This window comes from Tribolium castaneum, chromosome 5 (assembly GCF_031307605.1).
Source record: "Tribolium castaneum strain GA2 chromosome 5, icTriCast1.1, whole genome shotgun sequence".
NCBI lineage: Eukaryota > Metazoa > Arthropoda > Insecta > Coleoptera > Tenebrionidae > Tribolium > Tribolium castaneum.
Genome location: NC_087398.1, coordinates 1,706,599 through 1,732,303, shown reverse-complemented (window position 1 = coordinate 1,732,303; position 25,705 = coordinate 1,706,599). Strand labels below are relative to the sequence as shown.

Below are 25,705 nucleotides of genomic sequence, written 5' to 3'. Positions count from 1 at the left end.
TTAATCGAAAAAATAGAGAAAATTAAGCGCTATCAGATGGTTTTTTGTTCGTTGCTCTAAGTCTTACAGTTTCCGAGAAAAACGCAAAAAAAGGTTTCCATTTTCACTTTTTTTCAATTTTCAATCGCCAATTACGGCGAAACTATTAAAGATATCGAGAAACGGAAAAATGGAGGATAACCGGAATAAAAAACTCTACAAAATGGCATAGGACTCAAGGCGATATCTCGCAAAAAAATTTTCAATTTTCAAACGCCGATTACGGCCAAACTAAAAGAGTTAGGAGAAAACGCTTTTTTAGATCGGAAAGAGCACATCAAAATCTATAAGATAGAATCGGTTTTATTCAATTCTGAGACATTTTTAAAATTGACCATTTTGTAGGGGGGGGTGTTAACTTTTTTTTAATTTTTTTTATTTTCCCAATTACGACTAAACTGTTCGAAAAAGTGGAACTGTTTTGATCTTTACCTATGCAAAATGATCCGGGGAATCGATTGGCATCGAAAAAATTGCCAAATTCCCAATAGTTTTTTAGTTATGAATTTTTTAAAATTTTACCAATTTTTGCATTTATCTGCAATTTGCTCAAAAACTATTAGTCGGAGAGCAATAATTTTTTTTGAAAAAAATAGAGAATTCAAAGAGCTTTCCAACGATAATAAACTTCATGGGGTTATCTCTGATAGTTCCGGAGCTATTACTCAACAAATGTTCCGGGTACCCAAAATCGACAAAAATTGCGACGAAAATTGAAAAAATCAAACTTCAAAAAATCGAACATATGGACTTTTTTTGAACTTTTAACAACTCTAGAGAGTTGTAAAGGTATATATAAATACGAAAAAGTATGATAAAACGAATTTAAAAAAATTTTTTTTTTCATTTTCTTGAAGGTATGTGTGTTACTCAGGAAATTTTAGCAAAAAAAAATAAATTTTTTAAATCTCATGAAAAGTTCGTATAATACAGAAAATGAGCCGCTGAATTCAATGGAACAAACCGCATTGCTGTACGACTTTTAGTTTTTGAGTTATGAATTTTTTTGTTGGATAAAATTTTCCACTATGACAAATGGCTACCCTAAATTTAGGCAAAAAATTTTAAATTTTTAATTCTTGTGAAAAATCGATATAATATGTAAAATGAGGCGTAGAATTCAATCGAACAAACCGCAATGCTCTACGACTTTTAGTTTTTTCTTAATGAATTTTTTTAGTGAAAAACTTTGATCGCTCCTGTAGCCGGAACCGTTGCCCGGAGCGGCTCCGGGTTTAATCGAAAAAATAGAGAAAATTAAGCGCTATCAGATGGTTTTTTGTTCGTTGCTCTAAGTCTTACAGTTTCCGAGAAAAACGCAAAAAAAGGTTTCCATTTTCACTTTTTTTCAATTTTCAATCGCCAATTACGGCGAAACTATTAAAGATATCGAGAAACGGAAAAATGGAGGATAACCGGAATAAAAAACTCTACAAAATGGCATAGGACTCAAGGCGATATCTCTCAAAAAAATTTTCAATTTTCAAACGCCGATTACGGCCAAACTAAAAGAGTTAGGAGAAAACGCTTTTTTAGATCGGAAAGAGCACATCAAAATCTATAAGATAGAATCGGTTTTATTCAATTCTGAGACATTTTTAAAATTGACCATTTTGTAGGGGGGGGGTGTTAACTTTTTTTTAATTTTTTTTATTTTCCCAATTACGACTAAACTGTTCGAAAAAGTGGAACTGTTTTGATCTTTACCTATGCAAAATGATCCGGGGAATCGATTGGCATCGAAAAAATTGCCAAATTACCAATAGTTTTTTAGTTATGAATTTTTTAAAATTTTACCAATTTTTGCATTTATCTGCAATTTGCTCAAAAACTATTAGTCGGAGAGCAATAATTTTTTTTGAAAAAAATAGAGAATTCAAAGAGCTTTCCAACGATAATAAACTTCATGGGGTTATCTCTGATAGTTCCGGAGCTATTACTCAACAAATGTTCCGGGTACCCAAAATCGACAAAAATTGCGACGAAAATTGAAAAAATCAAACTTCAAAAAATCGAACATATGGACTTTTTTTGAACTTTTAACAACTCTAGAGAGTTGTAAAGGTATATATAAATACGAAAAAGTATGATAAAACGAATTTAAAAAAAATTTTTTTTTTCATTTTCTTGAAGGTATGTGTGTTACTCAGGAAATTTTAGCAAAAAAAAATAAATTTTTTAAATCTCATGAAAAGTTCGTATAATACAGAAAATGAGCCGCTGAATTCAATGGAACAAACCGCATTGCTCTACGACTTTTAGTTTTTGAGTTATGAATTTTTTTGTTGGATAAAATTTTCCACTATGACAAATGGCTACCCTAAATTTAGGCAAAAAATTTTAAATTTTTAATTCTTGTGAAAAATCGATATAATATGTAAAATGAGCCGTAGAATTCAATCGAACAAACCGCAATGCTCTACGACTTTTAGTTTTTTTTTAATGAATTTTTTTAGTGAAAAACTTTGATCGCTCCTGTAGCCGGAACCGTTGCCCGGAGCGGCTCCGGGTTTAATCGAAAAAATAGAGAAAATTAAGCGCTATCAGATGGTTTTTTGTTCGTTGCTCTAAGTCTTACAGTTTCCGAGAAAAACGCAAAAAAAGGTTTCCATTTTCACTTTTTTTCAATTTTCAATCGCCAATTACGGCGAAACTATTAAAGATATCGAGAAACGGAAAAATGGAGGATAACCGGAATAAAAAACTCTACAAAATGGCATAGGACTCAAGGCGATATCTCGCAAAAAAATTTTCAATTTTCAAACGCCGATTACGGCCAAACTAAAAGAGTTAGGAGAAAACGCTTTTTTAGATCGGAAAGAGCACATCAAAATCTATAAGATAGAATCGGTTTTATTCAATTCTGAGACATTTTTAAAATTGACCATTTTGTAGGGGGGGGGTGTTAACTTTTTTTTAATTTTTTTTATTTTCCCAATTACGACTAAACTGTTCGAAAAAGTGGAACTGTTTTGATCTTTACCTATGCAAAATGATCCGGGGAATCGATTGGCATCGAAAAAATTGCCAAATTCCCAATAGTTTTTTAGTTATGAATTTTTTAAAATTTTACCAATTTTTGCATTTATCTGCAATTTGCTCAAAAACTATTAGTCGGAGAGCAATAATTTTTTTTGAAAAAAATAGAGAATTCAAAGAGCTTTCCAACGATAATAAACTTCATGGGGTTATCTCTGATAGTTCCGGAGCTATTACTCAACAAATGTTCCGGGTACCCAAAATCGACAAAAATTGCGACGAAAATTGAAAAAATCAAACTTCAAAAAATCGAACATATGGACTTTTTTTGAACTTTTAACAACTCTAGAGAGTTGTAAAGGTATATATATAAATACGAAAAAGTATGATAAAACGAATTTAAAAAAAATTTTTTTTTTTCATTTTCTTGAAGGTATGTGTGTTACTCAGGAAATTTTAGCAAAAAAAAATAAATTTTTTAAATCTCATGAAAAGTTCGTATAATACAGAAAATGAGCCGCTGAATTCAATGGAACAAACCGCATTGCTCTACGACTTTTAGTTTTTGAGTTATGAATTTTTTTGTTGGATAAAATTTTCCACTATGACAAATGGCTACCCTAAATTTAGGCAAAAAATTTTAAATTTTTAATTCTTGTGAAAAATCGATATAATATGTAAAATGAGCCGTAGAATTCAATCGAACAAACCGCAATGCTCTACGAATTTTAGTTTTTTCTTAATGAATTTTTTTAGTGAAAAACTTTGATCGCTCCTGTAGCCGGAACCGTTGCCCGGAGCGGCTCCGGGTTTAATCGAAAAAATAGAGAAAATTAAGCGCTATCAGATGGTTTTTTGTTCGTTGCTCTAAGTCTTACAGTTTCCGAGAAAAACGCAAAAAAAAGTTTCCATTTTCACTTTTTTTCAATTTTCAATCGCCAATTACGGCGAAACTATTAAAGATATCGAGAAACGGAAAAATGGAGGATAACCGGAATAAAAAACTCTACAAAATGGCATAGGACTGAAGGCGATATCTCGCAAAAAAATTTTCAATTTTCAAACGCCGATTACGGCCAAACTAAAAGAGTTAGGAGAAAACGCTTTTTTAGACCGGAAAGAGCACATCAAAATCTATAAGATAGAATCGGTTTTATTCGATTCTGAGACACTTTTAAAATTGACCATTTTGTAGGGGGGGGTGTTAACTTTTTTTTAATTTTTTTTATTTTCCCAATTACGACTAAACTATTCGAAAAAGTGGAACTGTTTTGATCTTTACCTATGCAAAATGATCCGGGGAATCGATTGGCATCGAAAAAATTGCCAAATTCCCAATAGTTTTTTAGTTATGAATTTTTTAAAATTTTACCAATTTTTGCATTTATCTGCAATTTGCTCAAAAACTATTAGTCGGAGAGCAATAATTTTTTTTGAAAAAAATAGATAATTCAAAGAGCTTTCCAACGATAATAAACTTCATGGGGTTATCTCTGATAGTTCCGGAGCTATTACTCAACAAATGTTCCGGGTACCCAAAATCGACAAAAATTGCGACGAAAATTGAAAAAATCAAACATCAAAAAATCGAACATATGGACTTTTTTTGAACATTTAACAACTCTAGAGAGTTGTAAAGGCATATATAAATACGAAAAAGTATGATAAAACGAATTAAAAAAAAAATTTTTTTTTTCATTTTCTTGAAGGTATGTGTTACTCAGGAAATTTTAGCAAAAAAAAATAATTTTTTTAAATCTCATGAAAAGTTCGTATAATACAGAAAATGAGCCGCTGAATTCAATGGAACAAACCGCATTGCTCTACGACTTTTAGTTTTTGAGTTATGAATTTTTTTGTTGGATAAAATTTTCCACTATGACAAATGGCTACCCTAAATTTAGGCAAAAAATTTTAAATTTTTAATTCTTGTGAAAAATCGATATAATATGTAAAATGAGCCGTAGAATTCAATCGAACAACCGCAATGCTCTACGACTTTTAGTTTTTTTTTAATGAATTTTTTTAGTGAAAAACTTTGATCGCTCCTGTAGCCGGAACCGTTGCCCGGAGCGGCTCCGGGTTTAATCGAAAAAATAGAGAAAATTAAGCGCTATCAGATAGTTTTTTGTTCGTTGCTCTAAGTCTTACAGTTTCCGAGAAAAACGCAAAAAAAGGTTTCCATTTTCACTTTTTTTCAATTTTCAGTCGCCAATTACGGCGAAACTATTACAGATATCGAGAAACGGAAAAATGGAGGACAACTGGAATAAAAAACTCTACAAAATGGCATAGGACTCAAGGCGATATCTCGCAAAAAAATTTTCAATTTTCAAACGCCGATTACGGCCAAACTAAAAGAGTTAGGAGAAAACGCTTTTTTAGATCGGAAAGAGCACATCAAAATCTATAAGATAGAATCGGTTTTATTCGATTCTGAGACACTTTTAAAATTGACCATTTTGTAGGGGGGGGTGTTAACTTTTTTTTAATTTTTTTTATTTTCCCAATTACGACTAAACTATTCGAAAAAGTGGAACTATTTTGATCTTTACCTATGCAAAATGATCCGGGGAATCGATTGGCATCGAAAAAATTGCCAAATTCCCAATAGTTTTTTAGTTATGAATTTTTTAAAATTTTACCAATTTTTGCATTTATCTGCAATTTGCTCAAAAACTATTAGTCGGAGAGCAATAATTTTTTTTGAAAAAAATAGATAATTCAAAGAGCTTTCCAATGATAATAAACTTCATGGGGTTATCTCTGATAGTTCCGGAGCTATTACTCAACAAATGTTCCGGGTACCCAAAATCGACAAAAATTGCGACGAAAATTGAAAAAATCAAACATCAAAAAATCGAACATATGGACTTTTTTTGAACTTTTAACAACTCTAGAGAGTTGTAAAGGCATATATAAATACGAAAAAGTATGATAAAACGAATTAAAAAAAAATTTTTTTTTTCATTTTCTTGAAGGTATATGTGTGTTACTCAGGAAATTTTAGCAAAAAAAAATAAATTTTTTAAATCTCATGAAAAGTTCGTATAATACAGAAAATGAGCCGCTGAATTCAATGGAACAAACCGCATTGCTCTACGACTTTTAGTTTTTGAGTTATGAATTTTTTTGTTGGATAAAATTTTCCACTATGACAAATGGCTACCCTAAATTTAGGCAAAAAATTTTAAATTTTTAATTCTTGTGAAAAATCGATATAATATGTAAAATGAGCCGTAGAATTCAATCGAACAAACCGCAATGCTCTACGACTTTTAGTTTTTTTTTAATGAATTTTTTTAGTGAAAAACTTTGATCGCTCCTGTAGCCGGAACCGTTGCCCGGAGCGGCTCCGGGTTTAATCGAAAAAATAGAGAAAATTAAGCGCTATCAGATAGTTTTTTGTTCGTTGCTCTAAGTCTTACAGTTTCCGAGAAAAACGCAAAAAAAGGTTTCCATTTTCACTTTTTTTCAATTTTCAATCGCCAATTACGGCGAAACTATTACAGATATCGAGAAACGGAAAAATGGAGGACAACTGGAATAAAAAACTCTACAAAATGGCATAGGACTCAAGGCGATATCTCGCAAAAAAATTTTCAATTTTCAAACGCCGATTACGGCCAAACTAAAAGAGCTAGGAGAAAACGCTTTTTTAGATCGGAAAGAGGACATCAAAATCTATAAGATAGAATCGGTTTTATTCAATTCTGAGACACTTTTAAAATTGACCATTTTGAAGGGGGGGGTGTTAACTTTTTTTTAATTTTTTTTATTTTCCCAATTACGACTAAACTATTCGAAAAAGTGGAACTGTTTTGATCTTTACCTATGCAAAATGATCCGGGGAATCGATTGGCATCGAAAAAAATTGCCAAATTCCCAATAGTTTTTTAGTTATGAATTTTTTAAAATTTTACCAATTTTTGCATTTATCTGCAATTTGCTCAAAAACTATTAGTCGGAGAACAATAATTTTTTTTGAAAAAAATAGATAATTCAAAGAGCTTTCCAACGATAATAAACTTCATGGGGTTATCTCTGATAGTTCTGGAGCTATTGCTCAACAAATGTTCCGGGTACCCAAAATCGACAAAAATTACGACGAAAATTGAAAAAATCAAACATCAAAAAATCGAACATATGGACTTTTTTTGAACTTTTAACAACTCTAGAGAGTTGTAAAGGTATATATATAAATACGAAAAAGTATGATAAAACGAATTTAAAAAAAAATAATTTTTTCATTTTCTTGGAGGTATTACTCAGGAAATTTTAGCAAAAAATAATAAAATTTTTAAATCTCATGAAAAGTTCGTATAATACAGAAAATGAGCCGCTGAATTCTATTGTTCAAACCGTATTGCTCTACGAGTTTTAGTTTTTGAGTTATGAATTTTTTTGTTGAATAAAATTTTCCACTATAGATATTGCCTATCTTAATTTTTAGCAGAAAACTTTAAAAGTTCATTTCGTTAAAAGTTGGTATAATACAGAAAAAGAGTCGCCGAATTCAATAGAACAAACCGTTTGCTCTTTTAGAAGATAACATAATATAGGAGGCCCCAGCACCTTAATAACTATTAATTTAGTATATTTTTTCCAACATCCTGTGCTGGAAACAGCCCCCTTGTCTGTGAAAATTCCGTTCGTCGAAAATCCTCTGTTTGCTTAAAAATTTAGCAAAGATCGTGGACCCGGAACTTGTAATCCGGGTGTATTTGAGCGAAGTCTTAAACCGCTTGAAATCCTGGTGGCGTCCGAGCGTGAGCCCGGACCCTAATCGAAATCGCGCTCCTCTTCCTGGAATTGTGTATTGTCCTAACACCGTCTCTTGTATTCCAAAAGTTTATTTCTTTTCCGTCGACGGTCGACACAATGGAAGCCGTGTATATAAATCGATTACAATCCGAACTCACGTATCAACAATAATCATCAGATAAAAACCGGCGAACTATGTCCGGTTTTTCTCGAAAAAAGATGGTAACTCCAGCGGTTTGCTATATTTTAAGCGTGTTGACAAGTAGGTAGCCGAAAAACGAGCGGTGCCTCTAAACCGGATGATTTATTAATTTCGCGATGGCATTCAAACTTTGTTTAAACATTTGGTTTTTACAATGTTGGATGCAAATTCGATCGAGCCATAATTAAATTGCTTCGTATGCAAATTTGGGAACAACATGCAATTTGGCAACTGCGTAATTGTAATGTCTGCACACCAAGGATATTATAAAATTTCCTAGCCACCAGTATTGTGTTCGACTATTAGACAGTCAATCAAAATTTTATAACGTATTATTTTGTCGTGTATTTGCATATTTTTTAAATGTATCGCTTTGTTCCGAATCTTTGATCACGATATTGTTTTCTTGGTAAAGATCTACCACGAAATTAGCAAACAACCCGAATCGCACAACAATTTTCAAATTATAGTCGAAGACCAACATTTTTCTGTAATAGTGGCGTGAAAGTTGGCTTTCTTTAATCACAATAGAGGTCAACCTCTAAATTCTGCAAAGCTTTCCTTTATGATATTATTTTATCACACTTGTGACAGAATTATGATTATTAGTCGCATTTCAAATGCTAAATTTGACATTCTCACACTCGCGCGTGAGAAATTGCAAAAATCGATCGCTGCTATTTGCACAGGAAACATAAAACTTATTGTTATTTACCAAATGTACAATTTAAATTGGTAGTCTGCTATTATAACAGTAATAGGAAGATATCCGTGCATTAAATTATCCAACAGCATTACTCTCTTGATGTATATTTTAAAATTACACACCTTGGAAAAGTGGTCCGCTCAAATGGTGCATTAATTTAGATCGACCTGGAGCAATGTATTTTTAAAACCTGTATGTGAGTATGACGCTAATATTGTACTGTTAGACCAATTATTAAACGGCTTATCTGATTTAAGTACGTGCTGGTCTTTTTATTATAAGGCGCAATGAATTTCGTTACGGTTACGTAATCCAGACAAAGATGTGAACACTTCTTTTTTACAAGATCAATCATTCTCAATTATTATTTACTTCAAACAAACGTAAACAATTGTTAAACTTTACCTTCCAAGGAACGGTCAATTGTGAAACGCTGTTACAAATCGGACTTGAAATGTCAGCCTTTAATTATATTACTCCTGCATGTGGAAATAAAATCAGTAGCGGGCTCAAATTTCAAATTTAGGAATTTTTCCTGCCTGCCTAATTATAAATCAAACAGTTGCGGATGATAGATGTCTGTAATTAATGAAAAAGAGGTCCAAACAAGTTGAAAAAATGACTTAGCTGCTTCTACCTTATAGTCACACTTTCAATTTACATTTTTTGCCTAGTTTATGGCCATCTCATATTATTTCAGTGCCCATTTCATTAGTAAAAACCAAGCACTGAATTTATTGGCAAATATTTTGAAATGGGAAAATGACCAAGTCCAAATAAATTAAAAATGTTGCCAATGATCGCATTATTTATATTTATTGCAAAAATTAATTAGAACCGTAAAATATTAAAAAATGATTTCTGTGTAGGTATTATTTCATTTTGCAGTTTCACTTCGAAAGTGATGCATCTCAGGTTTGCAGATTCTTACAAATCTTCACCAGTTCCATAAATTATGATAAGGTTTCCGCGTTGCTTGTACGAAATTGATAAAGTAATTAATTATATGTGCATAGGCAGTGTACGACACCGCTCGACATTTATTGGAGTTTGTGCAAGATTATGTAACGAAAGTATGGAATTAAGGAAAGTTCAAGAACTAATAGCGTGAGAAAAGTATTTTCGGATGAATTCTTTAATGATCTGTTGTTCCAAATTGGAGAAATGTTGAGACAAAAGTGCACTATTTTAATTAGTTGCTGTCAAGTAATTAAGTAATGTACCACATATGCTGATGTTGTTGTAAAAAATGCCGACAAGGATATTATCCAAATTATGTTATAAAAATATTGAAATATGGCCACTCCAAGTTCACAAATTAGAATTTTTTGTGGCAAAACAGCGACATTAATTACAGTACGCGGAGTTTGTAGCGTGACCATTTTTCGATAACAATTGCGGGAATATTAAGAATAAATTTCAGTGTTTTATTGGTTTTAAAAGACGGAATGAACCGATTTGGTAACGGCCAATTTGTATGTAAATTTCACATTAGACCATCGGAACGGCTCGACTCGTAATGTGAATAAAAACTCACATAATTAGATGCCATGTGTTCGGACAAAATATTAACTACGTACAATTTACAATTATAATTTTTCAGCGGATTATTCGATCACCAAATTACTTTTTAAATTGCTAACTGGAATTAAACCGAACTGCCTTGTTTATGCGGACAAGTGAGGCATCAAATTCGTTGCGTGTAAGTGATTGGAGCAGCGGAAATCGTCCGTCATTTTTGTACCCCGAAGGCTTGGAAATAACGAAAATTCAAGCTTGTAAACAGTAAATATCAAAACAACCTCTTGCTGCATTGTTACATGTGCACTGGCAGTTTATCTTATTTTGTCAAATAAATCACACGACAGTTTCTAATAAGTGAAATTAATTGAATTTAATATCTCGCAACTTTCAAACGGGTGATATCAATTTATTTCTTGCACCGTTAAGAGCCAAGTAAACACATGCTTCAAATGGATCGATTAGTGCTTTGCTGCCACTTTTCTTCATAAATCACTCTCATGTGATTATGAAAATGCGAATTATGGTGACAAATTGTCCTGCTGACTTTTGCCAACCCAATTAATTGAAGTTTTAACCTCCGCTCCTAATAAAGCCGTAGCCCTTAAAGGCCCACACCTTGTGACTCCTTCCTCTATAATTTGGTGTTTAGGAGGAAGATATATCTGGTGGCGGGTCGTGACTCGTGACTCGCTAAACGTGTGAGGCAATATGTTTTTAAATCAGGTCCTCTATTATTATTTTAGCGCCACCAACGAAGTATTTAACTTTTGCTAGGGTTACTAGGTCAGAACACAGTTTTTGTAACTGAAACTAAATAAAGTAGTAATAATGACTTTCAGGGTCCTAAAATAGTTGCAAAGCGGCATTTTCTCACGTAAATGTCAAAGTTACTTTGTTAAACGTCCCTTTCATGTAATTTCACCCTAATGAAGTTGCTCGTAAAAACGTTTATTTTTAAAATTGCGTTGGGCAAAGTAAGCTCAAAACTTCTCATTGTCTCGAAGGCTTGACAGTGGGTCATAAAACAATTTGGAAAGTTAATTTAGTGGTCGATAGATGGTCACTGGAGATTACCATATAAATGTGTCTCCTCCATGGCAGCTTTACTGAAAGTATGACGTTGGGAGAAATTTAATTATAACAGATCCAGTAGTGCTTGCCTTAAGTGTCTTAAGACGAAACGAAACATAATTAATTTATGTAATTATTTGTGTCGGTACATAAAAATGTGGGAACCAGTTTCTAATCAAGATTCGGGTAATAACGTTCAATCCGAACAGAGTATATACATTTAAACGGTGGGCCGATAATATGTAAAATTGCGTCACAGCGGCTTACCAAGCCTCGGAAATGTCCAACTCGTTCGAAAGAACCTGCATCCTTGTCGGGCAATTAGAAAATATGTGGTTAATCTGAGACGAAAGGATAAGGTTACATTACCTCTCTTTGTCCATCCATGTGAGAATTTTTAACAGGACATTCCAAATCCAACGACTTCTCAAATTTAGTACACTCGATCCTAAGCAGGAATTCACATCAAAATTTCCCATTGTTGGCCCACATTTCGAAATAACCCAATAATCATGACCATAAATACTTTTGTCCACGGGGTTATTTAATAAACTAATTTTAGTGAATTACCTACTGTTTAAAGCACGAACGAGCGGTAGCGAGTTAGTGCCTTTAATAGTTGAGATTGTTAATCTACTAAAATAACCAAAAATGCTACGTTAAGAAAAAGCGTTTATTAATGACGTCCATAACGACAATAAAAGTAACGGTTAACGAAAAAATTTTTTTTCTTTTTGTGGGCGTTATTTTTGGCGCTTTTGGGTGCCAAAACCGAGGAAACTCGCCCATCAATAAAGCGGCGTGAGATTCTGCGAGCCTTTATAAATAATAGAGAAGCAACGTAAATATAAAGAGTAATAAAAGTCTTCGTAAAGCTTTCACACCTACGGCGTAATCCCTATCCTCATGAACGAAAACGCATATAAATAAGATAGAAATAAACGTCGGGGCAGTGGCTGCTGTCCAAAATGTCCACCATGTTCCAATAACAATACCAAACCTCTAATTTTGCCTCTCCCTCTCGCACGTTCGTTGTTTACGATCTCTGCAAGAACGAGAGGAAAATTGTGTTTCGCAACGCTGTGTAAGAAGCCTCTTGTAATTTATCTAAGAAGCCTGGAGAGTATTTTCGTGCGTACGTTTTTACGCAATGTTCGGCCCACACGGTTTGGTGTTCCAGTTAGAAAAGTGCATTTTTCGGTATTGATCCTTGGAGGATTTGTCGTATTGACGGAGCAAACAAAGGCTTAAGGATAGCATTGTGCTCCAATTTCTAGGAGGTATTAATGTGATGAAATAATCCGGCTTGGTTCCGAAATTAGTCTTGAATTGATTATTCATTTTGAAAGATCGTTGACGCTTGTTGTGAAGAATTAAATAAACAGATGATGAGTAACTGTGTAAACAGAGTCAAGATTTATTAGTAATTGTTCCTTTGTTACTTTCACCAGACTCGATGGAGCCAAATTTTGTTTACTTTCTTTGCAGCAAATAGCTCGATTAGCCCAAGAAGGCGTAGTTGCGCAAATGTAGACATTTTTCAAGCGAAAATCAGTGAAATTTTGGACGATGTATCGAGAATTTATAATCTGATATGTGAGTGTAGTCAGGCGTGTCTTTATTTTTCTCATTAGGAGGAGATTTTTTGTTACCATAAATTGTTACATTATCTTTTATTGCTTCGTGTGAGCGAGTGAACCGAATTGATTTCTTTTTTCTGCCGCAATTTCTCAATACTGAAGCGGGCTCAGCTCTTTAAAATGTTTGAAATAATTTGGAGCCATTACTCCGGCTATTTTTAATGAGCGCTAACAAATATTAATCAGCAACCTAATTCCAAAGAGACCCTTATGAAACGTTTTTATTTCTGTACAGAGCAAACGCACTGCTGGCACCAATGGTGTAATCCCCGGGAATATTTATATTCATTCGTAATCGGCACGCATAATGAACTTGTTTACTGCGTGAATTTAAATTTAAACTGCATCGAGGAAGTGTGAGGAAACCGCTCGCTGAGATTCATAAGATGCGCTCCACCACAGCCAGAAAAATTCACAGAAAGGCGCTTTTCCACCAAAAATAACCACGTGGTTTGACACGTGGTGGACTATTTTAGCTGTGTGGTTGGGTATTTAACTTGTATATCGTCGAGGAATGACCCCCTGTAGAGAGACAGTCGATACATCTGTAACGAAACTCACCTGTCACTCACATATGTACACACGGTTTCAGATATTTAGACATTTCAATTACGATAGGATGTTGTGATGTAAATGTTGGGAAGTTTGACAGCCATTGTGGAATATTTTCTTAAGCGAGAGATTTTCATTGTTGGAAGGTGGAGGCACATTTACCAACGTCAATCAGGATCTGGTTTTGTTTCAAAAAAGTTTCAGTTATGCCCACATGAAAGTGGCCACGGCCGTGAATGTGCAAATTTTGAGCCAAAAACTGCTAAAGCGACACACAATGAGCATTTTATTTTTTCTTGGTGTTTTCTTATTTTCGCAGAAACGTTCATCGCATTGTTTACCTTTTAAGAGCACGTTCAACATTTCAAACTAGGTAAAATATGCGCACTTACTTGTTAATTCGTTTCAAGCATGAAAAATACATAATTGGATCAATTAACCGAAAGAAACTTATCAAGCATTGTAAGTTTTAGCACAATACTGGGAATCATCAATTGTCTGATGATTTTGTGGCCTTTTTTTATTTCAGATATTTTTGATTAATTTAATTAAAGTCACGCTTAAAGTTCTGAAAAGCTTTAATCCTGTGGAGTTTTCTGTAACATATTCGCTGCTAAAATGATGTTCGGTGTTGACGCAAACCCGCGTAAAGATTGATAATTTGACAGGTCGTAGATATTGGATTTGGTGGTGAAAAGCCGCCTTTTTCAAAACCTCGCACACTTACACCATTTCCTTGGGTAAATTATGGTAGTAATACCGGTATTACACAAATTGTGAAGAGTCGGAAAATGTGAATAATGGTGTCATTACGAAAAGTGGCGCGGATATCATGAATAATCTGCCACTTTATAAAATAACTTCTTGATATATTACACCTTTGATCTCGTTTGTGGATTTACTTTTAAGCGTTAGAGAAGTATAATTCCATCGCCGAAAAAGCCGCAGAAATTTGCGTCGATACCAAGTGACATAAATCAACGCCTACAGTGCATGAAATTGTAGCTTCGAGAAATTATTTAAATGTTCGTTTTTTAGTTTGAATACATTTACTTGCTACGTTTTTGAACAAGTTTAATTAAAGTTGTCTTAGAAGTTGGTTGAAATAAATGTTTTGTGTCGCTCGTCCAAAACAAGTTTTCGAGCTAATGTTCATCAAGGCGGGTTAATTAGTAGTAATAAGTATAAATAGCCCAAGTACAAAAATCTGGGCTCCATTCGAACAATCTGCACCGGCCCGATCCTCGGATAAACTAGTCGGACTGAATACCCAATTAATTTTATCATTAACCGTAATGACAGGACCTATCTATCAAAGTGTAAAACTAAGCCTACACTTGTACAAGTTAGAACACAAAAGTGTTAAAAGCAACAACACATATTCAAATTTTTCGAACATTTTAAGTGAGCATAGCAACAAGTTTTTTAGATTGTCGCTTCATCATTCGGTTTTTTGCATCGTAAATAATTTTGCAACTTTTACGAACCAACTCGATTCACAAAATTTTATTTTTTGGCTAAATCTTGCTCATTATATTTATATTTCGTGTGGAGGGATTTAATTATCTTATTCGTTAATTTTCATTAATACATTTTAGTACTCTTTAAACCAAAATTACATCCGGTTCCCAACAATTACAGGTAAACTCTCTAAATTATTATTAAATGTAATACATACATAACAGCTCAGTTAGTGTAACGAACTCTATTTAAATTCATAACTTTGTTAATTCAGACAATAAAGTGAGAATAAATAAAATTGTTGACGACATTTTTCCATCGATTCCGTTTGGTGACATTTAATTTTTGGGACCGGTCACAATAGTTGAAATTTTAATAAAATGTAAATTAGCAGAACTTTTAATTGCGCGATAAATTTGGCGATCATTTGAGAATGATTACGAAAAGCAGAAGAAAATACCGATTTCACTTCTTGTCCAAGTGTGACAACCATCCGGTCACACAGCCGAATAAAATATTGTAATAGTTTTATTCACCTAACAATTTCTAAAGATAAGTCTGGTCATAACAAAAAAACTGCTTTTCATGAATCGGCAATTATCGAATCATTGGAATTGTCTAATGGGGAACTTGTCCATTAGAAGGCGACTGACCTGCTGTGAACTTTACAGTATTTTTATGTGAATTGTATGTTTTAGCATTTTGAATAAAAAAAGTTGATTAAACAAAACCAGATCCAAACGTACTTTAATAAACACAAATATTTTCAACCGCTCCGTCTCGTTTTATTTAATTAGAGGTAGAAACGTATGAGAAAATGATGGCAATTATTTGTAAAATAATCAAAATTAATTAGTCAAATGGACTAGTTGAGGCGGTGGGACGCGAAAACATCGCAACTTAATGACATTTTTATGTAGGGCCGGTTTTAATTATTCTCGGTTATTTTTTAAACGAGCAATTAATTATTCATTTCTACATTCTGGTTATTACTGTTACAAGATAAGCATATTACGGTACAAAAATGTAATTGTGTTGTTACCGCAGCACTTTGTTCAAATTACAAATTAATTATCTCGATGGAAATTTTATTTCCGCGACCCACACGAATTGCGCGAAATTTCTGCATCTAATTGAAGTTGTCGCTATCTCCGAACGCATCCATTTGCCGTATCTGCATTTGACTGGTATTAATGGTCGCTGCGTGTTCTCTTTTTGCCGAATACATAATCAAGAGAAAATCTTCTTAGAAACGCTGAGTGCCAAAATATTAGGGCCAGATGCAGTCCCGATTATATGAGAAACACATTGAACTTCCGGTCCGTTTAATGGGACACATGCAATGTGATCTTGCCTTCAGTTGGCCATTTGACTTTCGGTACGCCGTTCCGGGGCCCAGAACGCGGCCTTTTTAGTAACTCGTAAGGACCTTGGCGAGTTTCCAGTGTAGGGGGTTGGAAACCACGCCAGGGTAGTGAGAGAAACTAGAATGCGATTGCGACATATGGTGTGGTAAACGCATTGCAGCGCCTAATGCCTTCTTCTGCTCCGTATCGAATTACCGCTCCGTTTTTCAACCCTCTTGTAATTTCTCTTACCTAACAGGCTACGCTAAAGCACGTTTTGTGTTTTTAGGATTCCCGGTGTTTATTTTAATGACACTTGCAACGCCGTTCTATGAAAATCTTTATTTTTATTTTTATAGGCGTCGTTTAGGAAAATTGTTTTTTTTTCTGCCTTCATGGACATGCCTTGGAGAGGCACCTATCGCTACCTATAATAGGACTGTGCTTTTTATTGACTGGCACGCATGTTTTGCATGACTCAAATCGCTATTGACATTACCAGCCAAAGCTCGGTAATCGATATAAATATTAATTACTGCCGTTTATTGGAATAAATTCTTATCGATACTGCTGCAGCAACCTATTTATTCATTATTTTTATTAGGGCGCTGCTGAATTAATTCATTCAGTTGGCTCTAGAATGTGCCAATTTATTGCAACGAGGAAAAACTTGAATAAGATTATGCATCTGAGCCAATACGATGTTAAAAATGATATACAGTGTGTCGGAGATTTTGTAAAAGTTTAGCATTTAATTTAAAAGTATAAAGTGGCCTTGATCCATTAAGACTCGAATGAGCTTCAGTTCCTTATGTAACTGCTGAATTTGGATGGAAAATGAATTATAACTATTCTAATACAAAAAATGTTTGAACTTTCTTTTCGCATGTTAAAAATGATCCCATTGTTAAAACATCAGTTTGCTTTTAATATATACAGTAAAACGCCCGTCCCTCTCGATTATACATTTGCTGACACTTGTTCTAAGTGGCACCCAGCGAAGTATGTCACATAAATAGTAAAAATAACGATTTCTGGTTGGACGTTTTGATCATCATCGATTCAATTTATGAATACCTGAAAAGTGGTTAAATGTTTACAAAAACTATAGTTTTAATTTTATGATGGACATAATAACTGCTTTTGCCAGAATTTAGCAAAGTTTTTATTATCAACATTATTTTGATTGCTGTTTTATTTATGATATCATTATCTCCATACATCTCCAAGCCCAGAAAAACACAAGATTCGGAACTACAGCCCTGTTCATATTCAACCATATAAAAAGAATTGTGATTGCTGACATGGTAGTCACAAAATTTTAGTGCTTGCAATAAATACAAGCCAATTCATCAAAGTTGGGATCACGAAATATCTTTTACGAACTATCGTAAAAATTAAGATTTGCCATAACGTCAGAAAATTCACTATTGCATGTGTGAACGCGCGGACACGAGCGAGTTATTTCTTCATTTCTATGTTAATCCCCTAATTTTAGCGGCGCTCCACAAAAGGACACGTCTGCATAATTCCCAGGAAATTACAAAGTCACTCCGGATTTCCTCAAACCGGGAGGAATTCCGTCAAAACAAGATGCTGAGGCCACTTTTGGCGTGGGCGTCATTTTTTGCTCTTATAAATCGATGTCCATGTATCACAGTAGAAATGGCATCATTACCATAATGATATATGAAAGCCAGTACTTGGACAATACATTTTCGGCGTGCAAAAGTCGGAGTGAGGCACAGAAGTTTGTTATTAGCTGGTCGGGTCTGTGGGTGGTACTTGGTAGTGGGGTCCAGGACACCTCCTTCAAGAGGCTCGGTTTGACCATTTCAATTAGAATTTGCATATTTTTCTATTTATCTCTAACGTATGACAATAAATTCACGTTTTTTATTTTATCTTTAACATTTGCGTGGAGAGCACAAACACCAAATACTTATCTATGATGTAGTGTACCACAATAAAATGTTAATGTGCTTAGATAGTCCGGACAATATTTCACATTACTTGTCATCTTATCGCACTCCCATGTTGCTTTTTAATAACTTGGATTTCTCAATCGAAGCTATTTTCGAATTCGGACGTGGCGGCCCTCTCGTGATGAGGACAGGAAAGAGAGATCGAGTCGTCATCTGGCGCTGGCGACTCGAACGAACCTCAAGAAGCGCTGCTAAAACAGAGGAAGAGACTAGCGATATCTAGTGTGGGCTTCGTGGCTCAGATGGAGCCCCGAATCCAAATCGTTTGAATTTGGTCGTGGATTTTTTTTCAATTTGCCTCATAATGGTGGCACCAAATCCTATCATCCAGTTATTGGATTAAAATGCGATACATTATGCATTTTAAAGACAGTTGTTCTAAACCAATCAATTTCTGGATAATCGATATTTATTTTGCTCAATTCCTTCTGGATTAATTATTTTGGCTTTAAACCACGATTACTTCTAACTTGTGTTTTCGTGGCAAAAGTGTGGAAACTTACAAAAGTTGAGCAAGGATAATAGTTCTTGGTTGAATCACCACAATAAATTCCGCGAGTTCTAAATATTTTGTTAGCTGTTAACAGTTTACCTGTCGGAGTTTGGAATTTGTTTATAATTAAAACAAGGAACTTGGATTGGGTTAGCGCTGCGAATAATAGAATTTTTGACGAAGCCGATGAATTTATCTAAAAATCACGGTTCTAGCCTACGTACGAGCCATGTTAAGTTATTTATTTTTAGATCCACTTCTGGCATGAAATAGACTTGGCTACCCAATGCTCCCTTTTAATACAGTCAAACCGGCCTGTGATTCTACACATTCTTAAAATAACAAAAGGCAAATTACTGTGATTTAGACTTGTTTTAGTGATAGTGTTACTTTAGTGCTGTGATATTTACAATGATGTCCAGACACGGGAAAAAGCACAATCGGCGTCACCACTACATACCATTCGGACGTAATCGCCGGGTAAATATTTCATTTAAACAAAATCGACGAGACGTCAGTGCGCCTAACTGTATTTCCTCAACTATGTGCTAAATATTTACACCAAATTGCAAATAAACCCGAAATAGCGGAATTGTCGGGCACGTGACCCAAGTGCAGGTGCACACCTGTTTTGACTTGTATACAGGCCCAGATTTAGTTTTTATGGCGTTATCAATGAGATTAGAAGTGGTCGATATTGGAAAAGTTTCTTTCATTCAAGCCGCCGCGTCCCGAAAAATTCCTGCTGCCGTCAGTTGGGACGAAGACAAACAGCAGGAAGACGTAAAGTCAAATACGACACACCCCCAGTGTCAGTTGTTCGAATCGATACTTGCGCATGCTTTTCGGCCTGCAACCCCACCTCGTGAAGCGTGTACAGTCAAAAGCTCAAAGCTCTACCCTATTTGAAACGTTGAGCTTAAAATGCGGCGCCGACTATACTCAACCTAGCGGCGTTCACCCGCATTACACTACGTATATTCTTGAGCAAAACATTACTTTTCCATTCAGAAAGTTGTTCGTGTCATAAATATGGTTAATGTGGCGTTCGCCGGTGATTTGTGAGATTTGGTTTGCGGAGATCCATCTCGAAGCGCGTTCTGCTAATTTATGAATCACCGATTAATCGCTTAATAGGGGTACGTTTTTGCGATTTTCGGGACGTTCATTGCGCTATAATCCTGCCTTTATTGGATGGTGCACACGGATGTGTCATTGAAATGTCGCAATATGATAGGATACAACAATTTCAACAATCAGGGATACAATAAACTGTTTACTCAGGTAAGCACCTGCGATAACCAGTCTTGTTCGTACGAATATCTGCATAATTGCCACCGACAGTGGCTAATTCTTCAGATTCCGCAGCGATAATGGAAATAATCGCTTTAAATTCTGTACGCACGATATGCTCGACGTCATTGTGACGTCACGATGGTTAACCATTGGTTTTTGTTGGTAAACATTGCAATGTGTACCGATTCGATTATCCTAATTGCCCAAGAAAAGCGCCTTAAAAATTCAAATCCTGCGCTGGCCAGCAGGAACGCTCCTGCTGGAAATAGCGTGTCACTTTCGTTCCCTTTCCAGATAAAATTCTATTCCTGCAAAATTTATCGAGCCGCATAAAGGTTATCGGATTTCTTGCTTGATGGCTCTAAAAAGTTTAAAATTGCATGGATTTTGAATTTAACCAGTTGATACCGGAAACAGGTAACGTGATTTCCCCGGAGGATACACGCTGAAACATGACCAGTCCTTTTGTGCATGTTTCATAATTGTCAATAATCAGGATGCAGACTTATCGATCTAAAACTTTTCCGGTCGACGGTTCCATAATGTGTGTTGGAAAATATGTAAACGTTTTATTAAGCAATAAACTTGCTGTTTTGCTATACATTAAACAACTCCACTTTAGCGCCAAAGGTCATTAAGGAATTTCTGTCAATAAAAGTAATCAGCAATTTCCTCCACCTACATGCGAAAAACTGACAATAACTCGTAATTGTTAACATTAATCTTTTATAAACTCTTATCAACGCCTGCGTACGTGGAACTTTCTTGGCGCCATTATTATGAAAGTCGTGTAATAACATTTTATTGTACGAGACCACTGACTAGTCTTCGACGAGTCGCGTCTGAAATGAGTGCCTTTTCCTCCCGGATTCTTCCGGTGGGTGATCACTTTTCGGAAATCTGTATTAATAATTGAGGGAAACTTTGGAAATAACCGGCCACAGTGTGGGCACTGTGCCAAGCCATGCTGTGACCCGTTTAAATTTCTGCACCGTGCAGTAAATACATATTTACTAAGTAGCTTCGTGTCGAAAAAGTTCATGATTTTAAATTAGTTTTCCGCAACTGTAATTAGGGAAATTACGGGGGAAACTTTAACCATTAATATGTCCCATTTTGTGTTAAAATGTTCCATGTTTGTCTCTAATGTGTCCCTTAAATGTTACCTGTAATGCGGGGTAATCAAAACAACTAACTTAATTTGTCTATTTTGGTTACCTTGTAGAGGCATCAGTAAGTAACATTTTGAGGGTCACTGGTCGGCTGAAGCCTTGTAATATTGTCGCATGCTTGCCAGTGGCACCGCAACTAACATATGTCCAAGTACACATCTCTGGTAAGATATAACAATGTTTATGGGCCACTGTTTTGAATTTCCTAGCTGCACTCTGTCTCTACCATGTGCTTCTGCTCTGTTTGTCTAGCTTTAGTAACTCTGTAAATCCTTTCAAAAAATTTTTTTGAGTAGATTAGCTTGTACAAGCAACTCGTAGGTAGGTAGCGAGTAAGTCAGTCCTGCTTAGTAACACTGCCATAACTTCCTCTACAGATAAGCACTCTAATAACAAACTCGTAGGTAAATAGACACGATCCACACTCATTGACAAAATTAGATTTATAATTTCACCAGTATGTAGTTTTTATCTTTTCATGATAAAATGAAGTCCATATTTACCATCGACATCATTATCGCTCATCATCATCATCATCTAGATGCCAGTTAGGTTGATTAGATTTAGTTCACGATTCGCCGATTTTTTTCAAAACTCAAAATTGGATAATTGTGTACTTTACAGGGCTCAGCTGATTCTAACTACTCTCAGCCTTCTTCGGATCTGTCGCTGGACGAGGAGAAAGAGACGTTGCGACGGGAGAAGGAACGTCAAGCGCTTAGTCAGTTGGAAAAAGCAAGAGTAAGAAAACTCAAAAATTGTATTGTGTTCCTTTCATTTTAAAATCGAGTCAGATTTTAATTTTGGCCGTCCGCCAGTCTCTTTGTAACACGAGAGCCTTGCAAAAAGCTCATCGATTTGCAGGAAATATTGTGCAAATAAACCGTCGTTGCAAAACTTGACATTAACCTTCCACATGAACTAGATATCTTTTTTAGGCTGACTTTCGGTTTGACTATTTTTTTAAGCTCGGTTTGGCTATTACGCACTCTGTTTTGAAAAATGAAATAAACCTTGAATATTATTTTATTTATTTTTGTTTTATTATTTCCTAACGATCCCACTGTTTCGGTAATGAAACATTTACGTTTTGGGGAAATTATAGAAGATTTCGCAAACTTCGATACTTGCTTGAATTAATAATAAAAATTAATTCAAATTTTTAAAGAGTTTGCTAGGGAAAATGTTGATAAAATGAGATAAATACGGGAGAGTAGGGTAGATATGAACACTTTTTTTGGACAAATAACAAATTTTTAAATAACGTGTAAGGGATAAAAGACGTCTAATTGTTCAAATGTTGATGAGAATTCATAATAAATGGCGTTAGTTTACGCTACGTGTGTTTCTGATAATTTCTTGGCCTCCACATACCTATTCCCACGTGCCAATACATTTTTACTAATTAAAAATTGGTTTAACGACAGATTTCAAAATTTACGATGCTTACCAAATATACAAACTAAAAATAACATTGCGTACGTTTTTGTACCTGCATCCACAAAATATCGTACTTTATGCTTGCCTTTTTGGATTAGAATTAGAGTTTGAAGATTGAAAAGTAGAGCGTGAAAATGTTGATTTCCGGCGATCACTCGGCAAAATAACTCAGCAAGTTATAAATTCTTTAACACACGTGATGGTCAGTTAAACCCACTCATCGTATTTCGCTCTTCCAAGAAGACGAGCAAACAGGAAATTACTTAAAGGTTTATAAATATTGAATCAGAACTTACGAAAAATAGAAGCACTTGAACGAAAGTGTGGAACTTTTCCATTTGTTCTGCACTTTTGCTGAAACTTATTTCCAGTCCGGCACTATTGCCCTAGTTGTTAAATATTTGCTCGTGCCACTGATCAAAAGCTCTTTGATCTATTTGTGGCGTAAAAGGTTGTAACGAGGTGAACAAAAACGATATAAACAGAGACATCCGTTAGTTGTTATTTGTAATGCAATTAGCTGTTCGAGGTCGTAATAAAACTCGTTTAATTTAACCGTCCGAATTTGATTTTAGACGAAACCGGTAGCATTTGCTGTTAGAACCAACGTAGCGTATGACGGTTCATTGGACGACGATTCGCCCGTCCATGGATACGCAATTTCTTTCGAAGTTAGGGATTTTTTACACATTAAGGTGAGCCGGTTCCGGCCGCTTGTTCGCTGCTAATTAGGCAAACTGCAGGAAAAGTACGACAACAATTGGTGGATAGGTCGTTTGGTGAAGGAAGGGTGCGATATTGGGTTTATTCCTTCTCCGGTAAAGCTCGAGAATCTCCGCTTGCAGCAAGCACAGTCGAGGACTACAAAACTCTACTCAAGTAAAACAAGCTCCAGCTCTAATATAGGGGCCGCTGGTAACGATGTTTCCAGAGGTAGCACTCCTCCCACGCCTGGTATGTCCTATCCACACTCACTGCAGCGGGTTTCAGTGTTTTCGGTGTTTTTTCGTCAGTTCGTGTTTAATGTTACCGACACCAAACACCTTCGAACGATTTTAAAACAAGTTTTTTTAATACTTTAATTCTTGTGGCACGTTCTAATTTTTAATGTTTGATTTTTTGCAGCGTTCACACTTTGTTGTAACTACTGTCTGACTTTCTGAATCCAATCCTGTCTTTCACACAATCCTGTTCCGACACCTCTCAACTACTCTAGAAAGTAGCAGTAGACTAGAGAATGTAGATGTTAGTGTAGTCGTAATTGTCGCTTGTTGTTTGGTAAAAATGCGAAGTTTAGACGGAGGTGTGGTTTTAGGAGACGAGTCTGATTCAGTTGGTAACGCTCGATCAGGCAAGCCTCTCACAACGCCTCCGGCAAAAGAGAAGAAGAAACCCTTTTTTAAGAAGCAGGAAGCAACTGCTCCTTACGACGTAGTTCCCTCCATGAGGCCAGTAGTTCTAGTAGGTCCTTCGTTGAAAGGATATGAAGTTACAGATATGATGCAAAAAGCCTTATTTGATTTTTTAAAACATAGGTTTGAAGGAAGGTTAGTGGTTTATTGGTGCAAAATCGAAGATTGATTTTCCCGGTTGTAGAATAATTATCACGCGAGTAATGGCAGATATATCTTTGGCAAAGCGTTCACTTTTAAATAATCCTTCGAAACGGGCGATAATGGAACGTTCCACAACTCGCTCAACTTGTTTGTCAGAGGTCCAAGCAGAAATCGAACGAATATTCGAGCTAGCTACAACTTTACAACTTGTGGTGCTGGATTGTGATACTATAAACCATCCTTCGCAACTTGCCAAAACTTCATTAGCTCCATGTATTGTCTATCTTAAAATAACTAGTCCTAAGGTAAACCGCGTCCGTAGAAATTCATTAAGCTGTTGTTTTTGTTAGGTTTTGCAAAGGCTAATAAAATCTAGGGGTAAAAGTCAGGCGAGACATCTGAATGTACAAATGGTCGCGTCAGAAAAACTAGCTCAATGTCCTCCGGAAATGTTCGACGTGATCTTGGACGAGAACCAGCTGGAGGATGCGTGTGAACACATAGCGGAATACTTGGAGGTAGACGGTGTTTTAGGCTTGGTGTGGTGCAAGCGTTGTGTTTCAGGCATATTGGAGAGCAACTCATCCTGAAGTGAACGTTTCCAACGTTCCTCGACCCATTGGTAGTTCACCGCAAGCTTCTCCGAGTGGGGACCAAGGCAGGCCCACACTACCAGGTACAAATTTCATCCGATTCTTCACACATTCTAAAAAGTCAGCTCTCCTAAGTGCCACACTTCAGACTGAGTTATAGTCGATTGTTTGGTGCTTTTCACCTAATTTCTAACACCCATCGAAAAACTGGTTCACTAACGGCTAACAACTTTCTTACAGCACACCATGATGTATACGGATACTCTCATGATTCTAGAGGTAGTCACGCAGGTGTTAGATACATAGGGTTGCAAAGTTGGGACTCAGTAGACTCTCTAGAATCACTCTCTTTCTTATAAACCACTGCATGATTGTCTTGAATTATGCATCAGTTGTTGTTTCTCATTATTGTATTCGCATAACTTAGCTTAGTTGCATTTCAACTTCCATGATGTGATAAAATGTCAGAAAGTCATGTTATACACTTTTAGTTGCGCTAATGATAAGTTGTGTAACTCGTGGGTCCAGTATAAGAATGTGATCAAATAAATTCTTGTTGAATAAGAGTTTCCTTACTTTTATTTTTAACTATTTTTCAGATTTTTCCGGGTCAATGACACCGATTTCGACTAATATGTAGACTAATATAGAAATGCAATCTTTCAAGCAGGTTCAGTTATTGCACGGTTTTTAATATTTTGTTTTCTTTTCTTTTCGATCGCTTCGCTACATTCTACTTAACTGCTACGCTTTTGCTAAAATTGCACTAAATAACATCAGGCGAAGTCACACCGAGTCCTGGTAAAATTTGGCGGGCTGGCTCCACTGACTTATTTGCTTAGCAGTTTTTGTAAGTAAGTTGAAGATTGAGTAGTTTTAGATTTCA

The 25,705-nt window shown here is 35.4% G+C and overlaps 1 protein-coding gene across 14 annotated transcripts in view; it reads left to right on the top strand.

The window, feature by feature from the left end:
• Ca-beta (Ca2+-channel-protein-beta-subunit) overlaps positions 1–25,705 on the top strand; it is an 82,283-nt gene that overhangs the window by 54,412 nt on the left and 2,166 nt on the right. For 4 of the 14 annotated variants that reach the window (XM_008196171.3, XM_008196170.3, XM_064357019.1 and 1 more), the window contains 8 exons: positions 21,855–21,971; positions 23,246–23,365; positions 23,414–23,624; positions 23,986–24,217; positions 24,267–24,531; positions 24,577–24,744; positions 24,791–24,902; positions 25,060–25,098. In XM_008196171.3, the coding sequence (XP_008194393.1) occupies positions 21,855–21,971; positions 23,246–23,365; positions 23,414–23,624; positions 23,986–24,217; positions 24,267–24,531; positions 24,577–24,744; positions 24,791–24,902; positions 25,060–25,098 (1,264 nt within the window). Of the gene's footprint in view, positions 1–19,031; positions 19,243–19,343; positions 20,047–20,067; positions 20,936–21,283; positions 21,395–21,854; positions 21,972–23,245; positions 23,366–23,413; positions 23,625–23,985; positions 24,218–24,266; positions 24,532–24,576; positions 24,745–24,790; positions 24,903–25,059; positions 25,099–25,418; positions 25,490–25,705 lie in introns of those variants that run through there. The other 10 variants (XM_015980456.2, XM_015980455.2, XM_064357020.1 and 7 more) reach the window with 10 other exon arrangements.